Source organism: Abramis brama (genome assembly GCF_963993115.1).
Source record: "Abramis brama genome assembly, chromosome: 22".
In the NCBI taxonomy this organism is placed as follows: Eukaryota; Metazoa; Chordata; class Actinopteri; order Cypriniformes; family Leuciscidae; genus Abramis; species Abramis brama.
This window is the reverse complement of record NC_139984.1, coordinates 3,897,820-3,917,629: the sequence shown is the minus strand read 5'-3', so window position 1 is coordinate 3,917,629 and position 19,810 is coordinate 3,897,820. Positions and strand designations below refer to the sequence as shown.

Here is a 19,810-nt window from a genome sequence, read left to right as displayed (position 1 = left end):
ATATAATAACAAATGAGGAGATGCTGATGACAGCCTCAGCCTTTCACTGTATGGAACAAAGTGCAGGGAAAGTGAATGGTTTTACATTTACATGTTGGCTAATTGGTGGCTAATTTGTACGATCTCATTCAAATGTTTTCATACAATCTGCTTTACGCCGCACTGATGGTTCGGTTTAGGCTTGGAACTGAAAGCTTATGTTTTCCTAGAAATCAAATTGCACGAATACATGTAAAATGTTCACCTCGTAAAACAGTGACGGATTCTCATTGAGATTGGGTTACTCAGTCAGAAAGGTTTGGAACAACATTTTTGGCGGGCCGATCACACAGGAAAACATGACCATTTTACGAGGTGGCGATTTCGTATCTGTTAGAGCCATAAGCAACATTAAGAATTTTGTAATATCTTTCTTCATAACGAGAGTGATTTTGCTTATCAATATGTGACCCTGGACCACAAAACCAGTCACAAGTCGCACGGGTGTATTTGTGGCAATAGCCAACAATACATTATATGGATCAAAATTATCGATGGGTTTTCGATCATTAGGATATTAAGTTGAGATCATGATCCATGAAGATATTTTTTACATTTCTTAAATATATCAAAAATTAATTTTTGTGAGTGAATGCAGCACAATCGCCAACATAAATGAACAACTTTAAAGGCGATTTTCTCAATATTTAGATGTTTTTGCACCCTCAGATTCCAGATGTTCAATAGTTGTATCTCGGCCAAATATTGTCCTATCCTAACAAACCATATGTCAATGGAAAGCTTATTTATTTAAACAAATTGACCCATAAGACTGGTTTTGTGGTCCAGGGTTTAGCTAGTTTGCCCTAGACCCTGGAAAAGGTTCAAAATCATGTTGTTGAAGCTTGATTAAGTGTAAATAGTTTTTGAGTTTCATTCTTTTTTTCTGTAACTTGACAAAGAAAACGTAATCTCACTCTCGGTCACTGGGGAGGGACCCTTTCTAAAATCGCACCTTGTACCTGAATTCATATTAATATGTCAATAAAAGCGTGCTAGTGCGTGCCAGGGCCAGTCGCGCTCCCACGGTCACTTCCGGGGCTTGATCGGGCCTCGTCGGGGTTTTCTGTCCCGCCGAATACGGAGGCGGAGTTCACCCGAGTCTGGAGACGACAGTGCTGGACGATTCACACACATCTAACATCAGCATTAAAGACTTACAATCATTTTAGCTCAAAACTCACTTTCAGACAGCAGCGAGTGTTTGAAATAACTTCTGTTTGTGATCCGATGTGGATTCTGATCACCGTATATGGCAGAAATAATTATACGCGATACTATGCGCGCTAACCATCACTCACCATAGTAAACACGGTAAATACGACCGCTTGAAGAAATCAGACAAATCATATCGGCTATCACAATCGTGTATTTATTTTATCTGTCAGTATACGTCTCGTTTAAACTCAGATAGAAACATAGTGTCGGCCCAGATCCGGGCCAGATGTGGGCCGGATCTGGGCCGACACTACATTGCTGTCTGGGTTCATACCGGACTGTCCGATATCAATATTTAGCTCTGCATATGTCAGGAAATAAAGCAACTGAATAAGAGCTTCCTCTTTTTCTGCGACTGGAAATACAACTGTATTGTGATTGTCACTGGAGAGAAAATTTGAGGAAATTATCATTCTTTTTGTTTGTTTTCTTGTGAAGTACAATATGTCGATGCTTCTCAGGTTCTTGTCGATGTGTTTTGTGATTTGTGATGTTTCTTATGAAGCAATTCTGCACTGTGCCCAAGCAGAATTTCCCCTTGGGGACAAAAGTTAACCTACCTACCACCTCCATTCCCACCCCTATCGTACGAAATCATACAAATTAGATCATACAAATTAGCTACCAACTGGCAATGAGATTGTGCTGGTAAAACTATTCTACGTCCCGCCAAGATTCAAGATTCTTAGCCAATCTGCGGGACAATCAGTGATGAGAATATGCAGTTGTGTGCATCCAACATTCATTCTAATTACTTTTAAATAAACGTTTTTTGTTTTTTTTTCTTTGCATGCAGAAACTACAAACAACAGGTTTTAAAATGGCACACACAACCACACAAACTCTACAATGTGAATGTGAAATGCCACCGGGACCTTTGTGGCTTCAGAGAAGAGGCTTTTTGTGGCGACAGACAATGTGTAGTCTGGCTCTCCTGCACATGTGTGGGTGTTAAAAAGCTGAGGCATTACTCTCGCTCGACTGAGTCTGATCTAGAGTCGAGTCTTCCCCCAGTTCTTGTTTCCTTCCAGCTAAATCCTCAAATACTTCTAAAGAATAGACAGAGCGGTATCAAAGGGCAACGCTCTGGTGCCCTACTTTAACCCAGCTAGCAAACTGAAATGTCTTACTTAGCCTAAATAAAACAAGAAAACCAGCTTGCAGTATAGCTATAAACTGCCTGAGGTTTACTGTACCATGTCAGGAAAATGAGAAGGAAATATGTGAGCCAAAGCAATAACCAGTTTTATTATGATCTCATGAAATAGTTACTATTTTACGAGAGATTACGAGAAACAAAACCTTATAACCGCTAAACCGAAGCCCTCGTGGGGGTAAAGCAGTGGCTACCAGAGAGTACAGGTTAGATCGTATAAATTCTCACGAGTTTGCCACTAATTCATCAATATGTCAAATAGTTATGAAATTATGAAATAAGTATATTAATTTTTTTTTTGTTTTTTTTTACTAAATGGTTGGGGTATAGCTGATAATATATCAGTATAGTATTTCATTAACATATTACATTGTATTTTTAAACACAATTTAGGGTATTAACATTTTTATTTTATTTTTTATTTGCTACTTGGATGCATAAAGTCACCAATAAACCAAAAAGGAATCAATCAACCTGTCAATCACATGAGATCAGCCAATAGCAAACCACAACCATTCAATCAATTAATTTTTTCTCGTCAAAAAAGCCATTTCACTCAGATATACGTCACAACAGGAAAGAAAAGACTATCGCAACTTCCATCTAATGCTGACTTTCATTGTTAACACTTGATGCAGAAATAGCATTGTGTTTTCTTTGATGTTTCGCTCTTGTGGTGTCTGCACAACACTAGGTGAGTTATTTACACCACAGATGGTGAGCGTTGAGGGGCGAGAGACTTATCACACACAGCAGATGAGGCGTTTGTCCTGTTATTACAGCAACAGGGACCTTTGTTGATGTCGTCGTCATGGGAGCAGGTCTCGCAGGCTCACCGTGTCATAATAGAGCCGGTTTATTGAATCAGGTTTATTGTATCCATCCGAGAACATCAGTCTGATCCTAAACTGCAAGGCATATGCCACTAGAAAAAAAGGACAGTGATTTTATTTTACATGTATTTTTATTTATTTTATGTTTTCTAAACAGGCCAAAAGTAGATCATATGTCACCGTTCACTGAAAAAAAATATATATATATATATTGCCTAAGAGTTTAGCTAGTATGGTACTTGATAGAGTGTACAGTGACTGTTGAGATTTCTAAGTGTTAAGTGTTGATATGTAGTAAATGTGGGCGGTGATATGTTAATGAGCTCATGGATGTGACACCATCATCTTTAAAATGAGCATGTTTGGCATCTAAATTTTACGTTGTGAATGTTAGGTCCGAAACATGCAAGTATGTCAACTACGATTCAATAACAGGCATTATTCATAGCACATATGGTTATGAAAAATAAATAGAGGTGGAAAAGATTTTGTCTTCCTAACATGCCTCAGTAAATCACTTATGTACGCACACACACACACACACAAGCACAAGCTTGTGTTCATATGTTGGGAGTTCTCATTCACACCCATTGTTTATATAGGACAATTGTAAATATTGCAAACCAGCTCCTGGGCCAGATCCAGATCCTGGCTGATGGAGACTCCATGCTCAATAATCTAGAAACAATGTGAATCAACAACTGAAGCAACAAACTTTGTGAAACACAAAATCGATGTCATTGTCAATACTTTTGGCCACAGCTTTTTAAACAATAGAAATCTATGCAATGTCCCCGTTTAGATAACTATATTCATAAAGCTGTGTGTGTGTTTTCTGTGATGGGCCGGTTTAGAGTTAGGGTTAGTGTAATGGGGGAGAATATACAGTTTGTACGGGATAAAAACCATTGTGTCATTGGAGAGTCCCCATAAAGATAGTGAAGCAGACGTGTGTGTGCTTGAGTGTGTGTATAAACCACATCAGCATATATAGTTTATTTTAAGTGTTAGTAAGAATGACTCTGGTGTGTTGATGAGGCTGAATTCAGACCCTCCGCCACTGCGATCCGACATTACACTGCAGCTAATCACTAATATCCAAAGCATGAGCAATAGTAACAGTGAAGCTCGCCTCAGCACCACTAATCGTGTGTGTGTGTGTGTGTGTGTGTGTGTGTGTGTGTGTGTGTGTGTGTGTGTGTGTGTGTGTGTGTGTGTGTGTGTGTGGTGCACGGGTGGGCTATACACTGATGTCTTATGAGTAAAGCATGACTGGCCTTCATGTGATGTGGAGTTCAGATCAGGTCATTGCTAGCATGTGTCTCTCTGTATAAATATATATATATATATGCAATTCATTGAAAATTGACAGAAAAGTTAGTTTATAATGTAACAAGAGATTTCTATTTCAAATAAATGCTGTTCTTTTCATCAAAGGATCCTGAAAAGTAAATGTATTTATGAATTTTCAACACTTATAATAATCATAAATGTGTCTTGAGCAGAGGATCACGTGACTCTGAAGACTGGAGTAATGAGAGTTTACTGCATCAAATAAATGCAGCCTTTAAAAAATCTTAGCGACTCCAAACTTTTGAAGTTTAAGTGAGGCTTCTTATTTTTCTTTTTTTGTCTTTTATTAATAGACCATCAGATCCATATTTAGTCTGAACTGCATGTTTTTAAGTGTTTTAATCAGAACCCCCCCCCCCCCCCCCCCCCCCCCCACCCGCTCATGATCATGTGACCACAGCTTACTGAAGTCACAAGCACTTTACAGGCGAGGTTGAAATGTTGGCAAACTGCTGACAGGGCATCAGATGGTTCATGTCAGGATAAATCAATAAAGCTATAAAATATGTGCTGATATTATATTACACAAACAATTCCTCATAATGGCACACATGAATGTAATTATATTGCAGTACACAAATGTTTGCCTTAGAAGCTTGAGGTCATCAGGATTCAGGATACATGGAGACGAGATAAAGGAATCGGAATCACTCAGGTTTATGGAGATGTTTATTAGTTTAGTGCTTTAGGCTGGTATTAATGAAAAGCCCACTGGTGCTCTTATTGGTCATAATATGTTATGCTAAAAGCGTAGTGTGCTGTTGTTCTTTGAGAAGAAGAAAACGCAATGATCATCATCTAATCGTATCGTTGGAAAGAAAAGTCACAGATAAGATCCTTTTAAATATATATTTTTTATAGAGGCTCCTGCTTCTCCTACTGCATATTTCAAGAGATATATATTTTATAAAAGATATAAACCACCATTAGTGGATGAAAACACGACATATAGTAACATCCGTGAAGTGAAACTGACCAAACACTGACCTGAGTCTACAAGAGCTGAGTCTACAAGAGCTGAGTCTATATGAGCTGAGTCTACAAGAGCTGAGTCTACAAGAGCTGAGTCTACAAGAGCTGAGTCTATATGAGCTGAGTCTATATGAGCTGAGTCTACAAGAGCTGAGTCTATATGAGCTGAGTCTACAAGAGCTGAGTCTACAAGAGCTGAGTCTACAAGAGCTGAGTCTATATGAGCTGAGTCTACAAGAGCTGAGTCTATATGAGCTGAGTCTATATGAGCTGAGTCTATATGAGCTGAGTCTACAAGAGCTGAGTCTACAAGAGCTGAGTCTACAAGAGCTGAGTCTATATGAGCTGAGTCTACAAGAGCTGAGTCTATATGAGCTGAGTCTACAAGAGCTGAGTCTATATGAGCTGAGTCTATAAGAGCTGAGTCTATATGAGCTGAGTCTATAAGAGCTGAGTCTACAAGAGCTGAGTCTATAAGAGCTGAGTCTACAAGAGCTGAGTCTATAAGAGCTGAGTCTATATGAGCTGAGTCTATAAGAGCTGAGTCTATATGAGCTGAGTCTACAAGAGCTGAGTCTATATGAGCTGAGTCTATATGAGCTGAGTCTATATGAGCTGAGTCTACAAGAGCTGAGTCTACATGAGCTGAGTCTATATGAGCTGAGTCTATATGAGCTGAGTCTATATGAGCTGAGTCTATAAGAGCTGAGTCTATATGAGCTGAGTCTATAAGAGCTGAGTCTATATGAGCTGAGTCTACAAGAGCTGAGTCTATATGAGCTGAGTCTACAAGAGCTGAGTCTACATGAGCTGAGTCTACAAGAGCTGAGTCTACATGAGCTGAGTCTATATGAGCTGAGTCTATATGAGCTGAGTCTACAAGAGCTGAGTCTATATGAGCTGAGTCTACAAGAGCTGAGTCTACATGAGCTGAGTCTACAAGAGCTGAGTCTACATGAGCTGAGTCTACAAGAGCTGAGTCTACATGAGCTGAGTCTATATGAGCTGAGTCTATATGAGCTGAGTCTACAAGAGCTGAGTCTATATGAGCTGAGTCTACAAGAGCTGAGTCTATATGAGCTGAGTCTACAAGAGCTGAGTCTACATGAGCTGAGTCTACAAGAGCTGAGTCTATATGAGCTGAGTCTACATGAGCTGAGTCTACAAGAGCTGGTCTCCATGTCCTCTTTGCTTCGCGATTTTTCTGTGCGTGAGAAAATGGATGTGTGGCGTGAGAGCGTGTGAAAAGTGTCAGTCGCGTGAGTCTCACTGTGAATGTGTGAGAGTTGGCAGCTCTGCCACAGCCTCTTGTTATATTATTGATGAATAAGGTACTTTTAATAGGCTACCATAATTCCTGATGGTTTGAGGATACATCCAATGTATGCTGTAAAAACTGTTTTCACAAAGTTTTAAATAAAAGATTTCAGTCTTTCACGTGTGTGTGTGTGTGTGTGTGTGTGTGTGTGTGTGTGTGTGTCCGAGTGTGAGTGTGTTTGAACAGAATGTTTTAGATGTAGGCCTACATGGACAAAGCTGTTGTAGCATGTGTGTATGTAAAAATATAATTTTAAACAGAGATGAGCTCTGTAAAAAAATGTTTTACTATTGTTTACTGCAAATAAACTAAACTTAATTTACTGTGTTTATGTCCAGTGTATTTAAATTGACAAAATTAAATTATCTCCGATTTTGGAAGCTAAGTAAAATAAAAAATAAAAGCCCATGCAAAAAAAATATTAAAAAAAATAAAATAAAATAAAATGCATACTATGAGTTGAGTCCTTATACAGTGCAGTATTAACCACATACTGTCCCGCTAACTCCCCCAGAGCTTCTGCACGAGATCTCGCTGGGATGAGGGCTGTGGCCGTGTTCAGTGTTTCAGGGAGGGACTGCAGTTGTAAATGTAGGGATACACACACTCACTCAGAGTGTGAGCATGAAGATGTGTTCAGGGTTATCTGAGGGAGACTCATATCTGCACATAAAGAGCGATTGTTTTCTGCTTTATCTGTGCGGCCTTGTGACTGCACAGGACACACACACACACACACACACACACACACAAACTCGTGAAGGACGGAGTCCAGCATTAAATGATGGCACACCACATTTTATCATTTTATGCTGATACAAAAATCAAACATTAATGCCGGAAAATAAGGTTTGAATGGATGAAAGAGTTGAACGTGTGAGACTGAGCTGCCTGTGGGTTTCTCACCCAAACAACACCACTATGCAAATAGATTTGTTAAAGGTGTTGCACTTTGCATACAATATGTGTACATTACTTGATATATTTACACTGTAGTAAAAAAATATATATTTTTTGGCTCTTTATTGTAGCCAATGATGCAAGAAGGTCCAGCACTTTTGCTGTGTTCCAGAAACTTGCATTCGCTCCTTTCTCGCCTGCTGAAAAGACCAACACAGAACGGCATGCTGGGATGGAGGGGGGATGAAGAAACACCTGCAATATTTCTTAATTAAATTAAATTAAATTAAATTAAATTAAATTAAATTAAATTAAATTAAATTAAATTAAATTAAATTAAATTAAATTAAATTAATAATAGCACCGTGTCACCCTCATGTCATTCATGTCACACATATATATTTTCTTTTTTTTTCATGGAACAATTTTTTTATTTTTTATTTTTCAATACAGTGAAAGTTAATGAGCTAAAAAAATGACAAAAATAAAAAAATAAACATACTATAAAAGTAGTCCATAGTTTGTGTGCTTCGTCCTGAAAGCATGTGACAGCTGTGAGCGAGACTGAAACTTCGGCAGATATTCACTATACTCTTCTCCTCGGCCACAATTCAATATGTGCAGACTTAAGTAGTGTATGGGAAGAAGTTTAATTTATAATGAATAACTTTTCCTATCACATGGCTTGAGAACACTTGAATATATCACACAAGTGTTGTGTACTACTGGCACACACTGGAAGAGCCCACGGTCACCATTCACTTTCATTAAATAGAAAAGAGCAGCATGAACACCCTTCCTAAAATCTGCTTTTTCAAGTCAACAAGTCAAGTCACCTTCATTTATATAGCGCTTATAACAATATAGACTGTTTCAAAGCAGCTTTACAGTGATTATAGGAAATTAAAGTAACATAGATTGTTTGTCTTTACAGCAGCTCTAGAATAAAGTTATTGTCCAGCTAAAGTTAGTTTTGATTGATTAACTTCCATTGCAAAGATCATTAGTTATTAACTTAGGGGCCGCTAACACGACACCGCTCTAACAGAAAACAGAAAACGTTTAATGCGTTCTGGACGTTCATTTGCACGACGACAGCGTTTGGTGGCTCCAGAACGCAGACTCTGAAATAGGTTCCAAGACTTTATCATCTCCGTGACATTTCATTAAATATTCCTTTAAGTAGGAAATGTTCTTCTCTCTTGCTGTTCTTTTTGAAGATGAACTCGTGTTTATGTCCCTGCAGACTGATGGCCATAATCATAATAATGTGTTGTGTCAGTACAGTATGTACAGTATAGTTATTCTAGTGGTATAACTCTCTCTCTCTCTCTCTCTCTCTCTCTCCTCTCTCTCTCTCTCTCTCTCTCTCTCTCTCTCTCTCTCTCTCTCTCTCCCTCTCTCTCTCTCTCTCTCTCTCTCTCTCTCTCTCCCTCTCTCTCTCCATCAGTTAATGAATACCTGTTCATGGCTCAGGCCCGGGGAATCCAGATCAGGAACATAGGAGCTCAGGTGATTGAGCAGATGGTCCGCAGTGCCTACAACATCAACGGCACAGGTACAAAACACTCCTGATGTGTTCTCACCATCATCTTAAAGAACAGAGAGCACACCACTGGCACCAGCTATGGCATATCCTCACCAGATAAACGTGTTATGAGATCCTTCTGAGACCCACCAAAAAATATATATTTTTACACTTTATAATACTGTTCCTTCATTAATGAATAACTACACAGGAACAAATGAGTAACGCACTATTAACATTCTAGTAACTACTATTAACTATAAAGAAACTCTGATTAATGAATTAGTAAGTAATAGCGAATGTGTTAGTTCACCATTAGTTAATCAATAATACTATTTTTCATACCTCTCTGAACACTAAGAACTACTATATACAGGTTCATAATTAATATTAACAATGCATCATGTATAATATAAGGTAATTGTAACTCATTAGTAATGACTCAAGTGTTACTACATCCTTCTAAAGGAACTAGTTATTTGTATCAGTTCTCTAATGTGAAGATCGTGGGATTTTCCAGTAATGACTAAAGTGTTTCCAAATGCATCGGAAGGAATTACTATTCAAGATCGTACAAAAATCTCAAAAGCTTACAATGACTTCAGTCAATATTAGGTAGTTATCATGTTTTTCACTTTATAATACTGATCCAAATTATTAGTAGTTCCTTTAGAAGGTTACCTTTTATTATAAATTGTGCATTATTAATATTAATTATGTAAGGAATAATTGACGACAGGCCGTTGAATTATTAGAAAAATAATGCACACCCGAGGTGGTAATGCGGTCACGACGCGAAGCGGAGTGGCCGTTCACCTCGGTGTGCATTATTTTTCTAATAATTCAACGGCCTGAAGTCAATTATTCCGCTTATACTACAGTTACCACACCTCGAAACATTGTTCAGATTATGTATTTCAAGACGTTTGTAAAGTTTTTGTCATTAAAACGCTCTTGTGTGTAGGACTAATTTCTTACGCATCTAATCCAATGCCTCCGTTGCTAATTCCAAAACGTCATTTTAGAGTTAGTAACGGAGGTTTGAGCCACTGATAGCAGACTAATGCTGGGACACACGACTAGCTGACACATTCTCTGACTGTTTTCATCGACTGCAGCAGATTTTAAACACCGACTTTGAACACAGACTGAACGCGCTGAACGCGCGTTTGGGCATGATCAGTCATAAGTATCAAATTGCATTCATAACCGGCCTTAAAGTGTGTCCCCGGCTTTATGCAGTTATTAATGCAGTTATTAGAGAGAGATGTTGCAATAATGAGACAGAAAAGCATGTGCGTCAGTATTATTAGCCTATTTATTTATTAATTTAATTCGTTTTAATTAATTCGTTCATTCTTTTTTTTTTTTTTTTTTTTTCATTGACAGATGACAGTAGACTATAGCCAAATAAATGAAACACAAAGCCCTTTTAACAAGTGGGCCTATAAATAATTATTTATTTATTATTATCTGCAATAAAAATCCGTACTGCAGGACTATCCATTTATTTAGCCTATATTCAGTTTAATTTTCTATTGATTATAATATAGACAGGACTATATACTTTATTTATTAAAATTAAACTGCATGTTTCCGTTGATTGTGAAGCTAGACATTGAAAATTGCAGATCAAGCGCATGGGGCTAAATGCTTTTTCTTGTTATGAATTGTATCCTATTTTCCGTTATTACCGTTAACTACGCGAAGTGATATGGAACTGTAATGCGGTCAAGACCTGCCTGGAACTACTTTAGCCGTGCGTTTCCCTGAAAATAATGCACACCTTAGAACGTTCGTCAACCAATCAGATTCAAGCATTCAACGGCCCTGTAGTATAAGAACCTGTATATAGTAGTCTTCAGTGAAGTATGAAAAAAAATAGTATTATTGATTAGCTAATAGTGAACTTCCACATAGACTGAGCGATATTACTTACTAATGTGTTAATCAGAGTTTCTTGTTAGTTAATAGTAGTTAGAATGTTAACACTGCGTTACTGATTTGTTCGTGTGTAGTTATTCATTAATGAAGGAACAGTATTATAAAACGTTACCAAAAAAGTTTTTCAATCCCATGCTCTGTAGAAAGAGACTTTAGCCAGTCATATGTTTCATTCATAAAACAAGGCAGCTTTTAAGCCAGTGTACCCGTCCTTAACAAAGTACTTTGCGACATTGATTTGATGAAATTGCTCAATAAGATGCATGTAGAAGATGTTTTTGAATGTAAGATGGGCTTTAGGACTCCCAGAAAGCTTTCCATGTCTCACTAATCAAACCCCGGATTCGACTCCTCAGAGGCTCAGCGTGTTGAATATGGAGAATCTAAAACATTCTGGGATGTGGATCCCGACTCGAGGGCTGGAGTTGAGAAACACTGCGTCAGGATACGCCAGGCTTTAGGGAAGACAGTGCTGGAGATGTTTGTGATGTACTGATGCATGACTGTTTGATTCTCTCATTCTCTAGACTACACATATGAGTTTAACTTCAACGAGACAGAAGATCCCTCCACTCCTTTCCTCCCGCTGGGCTTTACGTACAAGCCGGATCACGTCTGCCCAGAGAAACTGCCCTCCATGAGTAAGTGCACAGACTTACGGACAGCTAGTTTACTAACCGCTTTACAAAACACCTTTTTCGTGTTAAAAAACTACTGTCAGGATTTACTAAAGACGCGCAGTGAAAAGTTAGCGCTGAAAAGACGTGGACAGAGGAGAGATCAAGTCATCTTCATTTATATAGCGCTTTTAACAAAATTAATTGTTTCAAAGCAGCTTTACAGTGATTATAGGAAATTACAGTAACAGAGATTGTCTTTACAGCAGCTCTAGAATAAAGTTATTGTCCAGCTAAAGTTAGTTTGATTGATTCACTTAAGGATCATTAGTTCCGCTAACATGACACCGTTCTAACAGAAAACGTTTAATGCGTTCTGGCCGTTCATTTGCGCGACGACAGCGTTTGGTGGCTCCAGAACGTGGTGCAAGTTTTGAAACGTTTTGAAAGATGTTATCATTTCCGTGTAAAATTCAAAACCGCCAAATTACTGGTCTGGCCGGCATAATACAGAATTTAAGTCGTTCAAAATCAGTTTGATAACGTCAATTATTAAAGTGAATTAATTGAATTAATTGAATTATTAATTGAATTAAAGTCAATTATTCCGCTTATACTTCAGTTACCACACATCAAGACATTGTTCAGATGATGTATTTCAAGACGTTTGTCAGGTTTCTGTCCTTGAAACGCTCTTGTGTGTGGGACTAATTTCTTACGCATCTCATCTCATGCCACCATTGCTAATTACAAAAAGTCATTTTTGAGCTAGTAACAGAGACTTGAGCCACTAATACTAGCAGACTAATGCAGTTATTAATGCAGTTATTAGAGAGAGAGAGAGAGAGAGAGAGAGATTAAGCGTGTGTGAGAATGAGTCTCTTATCTGTGTTCAGCACCAGTGTCTACTAATAGCTCCTAATCTGCACCTCACTAGTGAGAAACGTCATGTAGCTTTAAGTTGCTAAACTATTTTACTGATAAAATCGTCAGAGCAGCGCTGACATCACACAAGTGTGTGTGTGTGTGTGTTTGAGTGGGAGATAGATAGTGATAGATAGATAGAGATAGTGAGAAAGTGAAATGTGCTTTTCCATAGTAACTAATACATCCATAATACATAATAAAATGTAATTTTGTGGCACAAAACAATAATTAAGATCTGCTGGAACTACTTTAGCCGTGCGTTTCCCTGAAATAACTGCACACCTTAGGACATTCGTCAACCAATCAGAATCAAGCATTCAGCAGCCCCGTAGTACAATGTGCAATAATAAACTACACTGACATCCAGTATGACTGTCATGGCTACCAAATAAAAAACTAGGTTTTCACAAGGTTTTGATAGAGAGCTTGTGTGTGTTCCTGGTGTCATCATCAGCTATATGTGCTTATAAGATCAGCAGCAGTGATGAGTGTTCTCTCCTCCTGTCTGTCAGAGGGCCGGCTGAAGGTGAACATGAGTGAGATCTCTCTGTCTGAAGTGGAGAAACTTCTGGATCGGGCAGATCCGAGTCTTTCTCTTGGAGGCCACTGGAAACCTCACGACTGTCTCCCACGCTGGAAGGTTAGTGAAAACACCTCTCTGGTGCCTACTTTCTCTTTCCTGTTTCAGAAGTGTTGTGGTTAGATGTATAGATCTCAGCCAGTGAGATAAAAGGTTGTTGCATGGAAAGCTCTGCTGCGAGATGCTCGCTTCTCTTCGTCTGGTTAAAACCACACCAAAAGAGTGTTTGGGTTTTAGTGATTCATTTGCAAACAGCAATTGTTGCCAAGTTCATTTAAAATGCTTTATGCGAGAAGTACAATAATTATTTTTTATTTAATTTCGTTGACATTCAATATAATAATATGCATATCCCAGGTTTCACAGACAAAGCTTAAGTTAGTCCCAGACTAAAATGCATGTTTGAGCTGTTTTAACAAAGCAACTTACACTGATGTATCTTAAAATATATCAGTGCCATTGTTTTGTCTCAAGATGCACACCAGTGGCGTTTTTTAAAGGCACATTTATAAAAGCTACTTAAGTGTCCTAATCCTAGGCCTAATCCTGGCTTAATCTAAACCCTGTCTGTGAAACCAGGCCATATTATAATACATAACAAATAAAATAAAATAAAAAGATCAATTTAAAACTAAAATTAAAAATGCTAAATGGGAAATTCAACACTGAGTGATGAAGCAGTTTTAGTCAGTGAATCATTGAAATGGACAAAAATAACTGCAGGATTTCATGGAAACGAATCAAACTCTCATCAGTATTGTGTTAAATCAGATACGAGATTGGGACAGCCTTTAGAAAACACCAAATAAATATAAAATATATCTTAAATATTCAGTATATATCCCTAACATGCACACACACACACACACACACACACACACACACCTGACAACAGTGACCCTAAATGCGTCTTATATATTTGAATGTATATTGCAACAACACACTGCTGAACTGTGGGAATCTTTGACGCTGCACGTTGAACACACGGGTAATTCAAGTGCTTTTTCTGAATTGATATTTCCTCATTTTTGCTGTTGTTTTTCCTATTTCACGTTTTAGGTGGCCATCCTGGTTCCTTTCCGAAATCGCTTTGAGCACCTTCCGATACTCTTCCGCCATCTGATCCCAGCGCTGCAGAGGCAGAGACTGCAGTTCGGCTTCTACGTCATTGAACAGGTGAGAGAGCAACAGAGTAAATCTCACCGGCTGAGATCTAGCGGCTGCGGTCGTTAGAGTCCTCGTTAGCTTTTAGAAACACACACATAAAGTTTGGACTGACACACCATTTCTAAAAACGGTTTTACAAATGATTTACACAAGTTCATTCTGCTAATATGTGCTACTGCAAGATTGCCATTGTCATGGGCAGCACTAAAGCTGTCCTGTTTCATTGTCAAATAGTTATTTTACAATAGTGCTAAGAGTAAAGAGTGTGTGTGTGTGTGTGTACAGGCCGGAAACGAACCGTTCAATCGTGCCATGCTGTTTAATGTCGGGTTCAAAGAGGCCATGAAGGACTTGAACTGGGATTGCGTGATATTCCACGATGTTGACCACATCCTGGAGAACGACCGCAACTACTATGGCTGTGGTGACATGCCAAGACACTTTGCGGTCAAACTCAACAAGTACTCTTACATGTAAGTTTCCACAATACACTGTTTTCCTCACATGCCATTTTGAATTGTGTGAATCATTCGTCTCTGAATAAACGCCTCCTGGGACATGTACAGGCTTCCCTATGAGGAGTTCTTTGGTGGCGTGAGCGGGATGACCACGGATCAGTTCCGGAAGATAAACGGCTTTCCCAACGCTTTCTGGGGCTGGGGAGGGGAAGACGACGACCTTTGGCACAGGTACGAGCTCGAAACGCCTCAGAGCAAATAATAGGGTTTTACAACACTATGATCTCATAACTTTTCCAAAGAGACGCTCCCAGATTACTGTAAAAGCTGATAGTGACTATCTGGATCCCACTAAATCTATAAAAGTAATTACTGAAAATGGCCGTTAAAGGTGCTCCCAATAATCTTTTCCTCAATTAAGATGGTTTACAGATAAAAGATCATACTTTTGAATAAGTCATATCTCTAACCTGATAAAACCTGTTTTATTTTACATGGAGAGGGTCACAATTTTGAGATCACATGACTACTTTTACAAAAACAAGAAAAACAATAAGTTAATTTCATCGGTACAGTGAATAGTATATTTAAATATGGTATACTAGAATGAATGAACTGCTGGTATACTTGTAAGTGTCCCACATCCATACTTCTTAGGACTAAATTAAAGTATACTTAAAATTAAAAGTATACAAAAGTAGACTTTGACACTTTACATTTACATTGAAGTTTTTCTTCTCTATTGCAACTGTTATTTATACTACAAATGCGTATGTATTTATACTGTTAGTTAACTAGCTATATCCTTCTAGATCACTTATTAATATATGTGTATATTTTGACGTATAATCTCAGTAAACATCGTTTTACACTTTACAATAAGGTTCATTAGTTAATGTATTAACTAACATGAACTTACAATGTAACATTTGTTACAGTATTTATTAATCGTTGTTAATGTTAGTTAATAAAAATACTGATGTTCATTGTTTGTTCATGTTAGTTCACAGTGCATTAACTAATGTTAACAAATACAACCTTTGATTTTAATAACGTATTAGTAAATGTTGAAATTCATATTAACTAAGATTAATAAATGCTGTAGAAGTATTGTTCATTCTTAGTTCATGTTAACTAAGGTAGTTAAATAATGTAAACTAATGAACCTTATTGTAAAGTGTGAGTAATGAACTTAACATCATATACTTTACTCACACCATTGAAGAATAATCAATAAAATCTGCTAAATGTTTATCTGTTATCTGTTTCAAGCCAACTAAATTACACTTTTCTGAAGTAGGGTACAGCTAATTTTATCTTATATTTGTTTTTGTTTTTTTTTTGTTGTTTTTTTTTATGTTGTAGATTTAAGTAGCAAACGAGAATCGCTAAAATTATTGACTATATTTTGAGACAAAGGTCTTGTTAATGTTTTTCAGTTTTGTTTAAGGTAATTAAAGCAACAGTTTTTCAACTATAGAAGAATATGTAAAAGTATGGTATTTGGGGTAAAATACATAATTAACATAATAATAAATATCTGGCTGACTTTTCCGACATGACATGGTTAGATTCAGATGGCAAATATCATATGTGAAGTTGGGTTTTATTAACCGTATAGATAATCACCATAATTATAATGAAACCATCATATTTAAAACATCTATATTAAATCATTATGGGATCTCTTTCAATTCTTTTAGAATCTTTTAATATATATTTCCAAATGACCATATTTTAATGACAGTATATTTATTGCACAAAAAATTAATTCTTTTATATATCAAAATCAAGAAAAAAATAGTACAAACTTTGCTAAAGTGATTATTTTGAACAAGTATTAACTTAGAAATTATTCTAAACATTATTTTACTTAAAGTATTTGTATAATATATATATAATATATAATATATATTTGTATAATCCCACTCCCATGATGCAACACAGCACAGGTATAAAAAGCATGACAAAAGTCCATTCTAGTCTTTTACTCAAATCAAGATGGCCGCCACCATGTATGCTGAACCAGGTGATAATCAACAGTTTGTGGAAAGCTTAAATGTCCTCCGGGTTAGTGCTCAGGTGGCCAGTCTGAGACACAGCAGTCTAGTTGTAGGTGTATGGTTGTGTGGGTCTGTGGTTAATCCATCTCTCCCTTCGCTGGTAAATAAAGAGTCTTACAAACCCAAGTATGTGTTCATGTGTTTTCTAGAAAGGGCTAACAAGGGGAACACAGGGAACAGGTAGCTCTGTGACAGGGCCAAATATATGTTTCTGTATTCTTGTCAGTATAAACCAAGTACACTTATATAAATGTAAGTATATTTCATATAAAAAGTCGACTGAAAGTATATTCTCTCTGTAGTTTAAAAGACGTACACTGATTGCCCAGGATAGCCAAACACTGCTCACTTTGTTTTGTCTAACCCCCGTTATGAAACAAATGAATCTTTGCCAAATTTATTGTAACCAAAATCTATTGCTTTTGCATGATGGTGCATCTATAGAGTAGTTAATAGAGTAGTTATAGAGTATCGTAAATCGTTCATAGTAAATATTGCAAATAGACACTTTGATAGTTTGTGCAGTGGCTTGAGACTTCGTTGACTCTAATATGTGTTTCTTTTCAGGGTTCAGTTCGCCGGCTACAAAGTGAGTCGTCCTCATGGAGAACTCGGCCGCTACATGTCTATACCACACCACCACCGAGGAGAGGTGCAGTTTCTGGGCAGGTACGCTGAGAACAGGCCTCTTCTGAATGTCTGAAGTCTCCATTTCTTATGGAGACATCCTGGACGCATGTAGTTTGGTGATGTCGGACGGATTGTTGCGTTCTAGAATGTCATGATTCTCATTATTGCATTTAATTGTATTTAATGAAAAAGGCTTTTGTAAGGTTTGGCCTTATTCATGAGCAGAATAAATTTCTGTGTAAATTGTTCCTAAATCCATTCATGGGCCCTGTCATACAACCGGTGCAATGCAGCGCCAGGCACGACACAAGTGTGTATTGCTAGTTTCAGCCTGACGCAGTTATCATTTTCACGTCCTGCGCCACGTTGTTTAAATAGCAAATGCATTTGTGCCCATCTGTTCCCCCATGGGCTGCTGGTCTGAGAACGAGGTGTGTGTTCAGGCGCATTGAGGCATTGCTATTTTGAGGAACTGAAATAGACTGAGCCATTTACCAGCTGAAACCTGGAAAGTCAATGGCGCAATATTATTTTTGTTATTTAAAGAGTGTGTTAGTAATGTGCGCCTATAGGCGGGTCCACAACACACTTTGTCCCGTAGATGGTCTGCTTGTGCTTTAACCTCGCGCACGAGCAGATCCATTTCCTCGCTAGAGAAGCGTTCAGTCTTTCCGCTTGCAAATTCCTCCATGTAAATAGCGAATCTGCAATGGCTCGAGCGCAACTGGCTTTTATAGGGAATGGGAGATGAGACTCTGATTGGCTTATTGCATGTTACGCCCAAAACACACCCATTCCTCATTAAAAGAATAGGGACAACGCTTTCAGACCATCCTGACCATTTTTCCTGTTGTTAAATAGGGCCCCATATGTCAAGTTTCAGTTTTCGACAGGTTTCTGAAGACTTATGCACATTATCTCCTTTTGCTTTTCAGATACAAGTTGCTTCGTAGATCCAAGGAAAGACAGAGTCTGGATGGCCTCAATAACTTGAATTACTCCCCTCTAGTGTCCCGGAGGAGTCTTTACACGAATGTGTCAGTGACGCTCAGCCGAGACCTGGCGCCCATCGCTGACTACTGACATCACACACGGGACGGCAGGAGAGACACATGCCACATGCCACACCACTTTATCGATTTTACTTATTTTTTTTAGGAAAGGGGGTGATTCCACAGATGTCTTTTCTTTTATCATTTACTTAATTTTTTTAATTTTTTCTTTTCCACCTATTTTTTTTTTTTTGGTGTTAATTTCACCAAATTTGACCTTTTTATTTTTCCTTTGTCACTCATCCACTGTCTGTCTATCATGTAAATTGATCTGTTCTGGAATCCAAAACCCCAACTGCTGGTTTCCCCTCGTCGGACCGATCAGATCCGGTGCGATGTGTCTTTTAATCGGGCTTCTCCGGGGGGGAAGTCACATGTTTACAGCAGGAACGAGAAAAGTTATCGGACAGGTCGATGGCAGTTATGCTAAACCACTTGAGAATAGCCATTGTAGGGTTTGGGGACTATGCCCTTTTCTCTGCCAGAAACAAACACAGCTGGTTCTGTGTGTCAGAATATCAAAAATGCAAAAAAACAAAAAAAAAACAAACCTTATTAAATGTATAATAAGCATGCACTGATACTCACAGTAGATGCTACTAACATCACACCTTTGTGTGGAAACAAACACCTCGCATAGTCCTTTTAGCTGTACAATATAAACATGCTTATTTACCGGCAAACGCATACAACACAGATTTTTCTTGACATTGTGACCTCATGAAATGGCTTAGCACAGTTTTCTTTCATGTGTTGATGTATATTCCACTAAAACAGGAAGATGGGCGTATCAAATGCCTTAAAAAAATAAAAATAAATAGCCAGCAGCTTTTAGTGTATCTCACAGCTGTGAATCACAGATGGTATTAGAGAGAGGGACATTTGATTAAACACAAAACTGGACATGCCCATAAGCGCAAGATTAGTCATCAATAGTTTTGCCATTTTTAATGCATTTATCATAAGTGAATGTTCTCAACTCTCAGGAGTACACCAGCATATCAGAGCCAATAGACATGGACTAAAAGCCACACAATGGGATCACCAACAAACCC

The 19,810-nt window shown here is 37.9% G+C and overlaps 1 protein-coding gene across 1 annotated transcript in view; it reads left to right on the top strand.

The window, feature by feature from the left end:
- Window positions 1-19,325, top strand: part of b4galt5 (UDP-Gal:betaGlcNAc beta 1,4- galactosyltransferase, polypeptide 5) — a 29,291-nt gene extending 9,966 nt beyond the window's left edge. Inside the window, exons 2-9 of the mRNA XM_084099124.1 lie at window positions 9,240-9,347; window positions 11,789-11,902; window positions 13,318-13,445; window positions 14,445-14,561; window positions 14,838-15,025; window positions 15,119-15,241; window positions 17,641-17,742; window positions 18,639-19,325. Of these exons, the coding sequence (XP_083955250.1) occupies window positions 9,240-9,347; window positions 11,789-11,902; window positions 13,318-13,445; window positions 14,445-14,561; window positions 14,838-15,025; window positions 15,119-15,241; window positions 17,641-17,742; window positions 18,639-18,786 (1,028 nt within the window). The 3' untranslated portion in view covers window positions 18,787-19,325. The remainder of the gene's footprint in view (window positions 1-9,239; window positions 9,348-11,788; window positions 11,903-13,317; window positions 13,446-14,444; window positions 14,562-14,837; window positions 15,026-15,118; window positions 15,242-17,640; window positions 17,743-18,638) is intronic.
- Window positions 19,326-19,810: the final 485 nt, after the last annotated feature.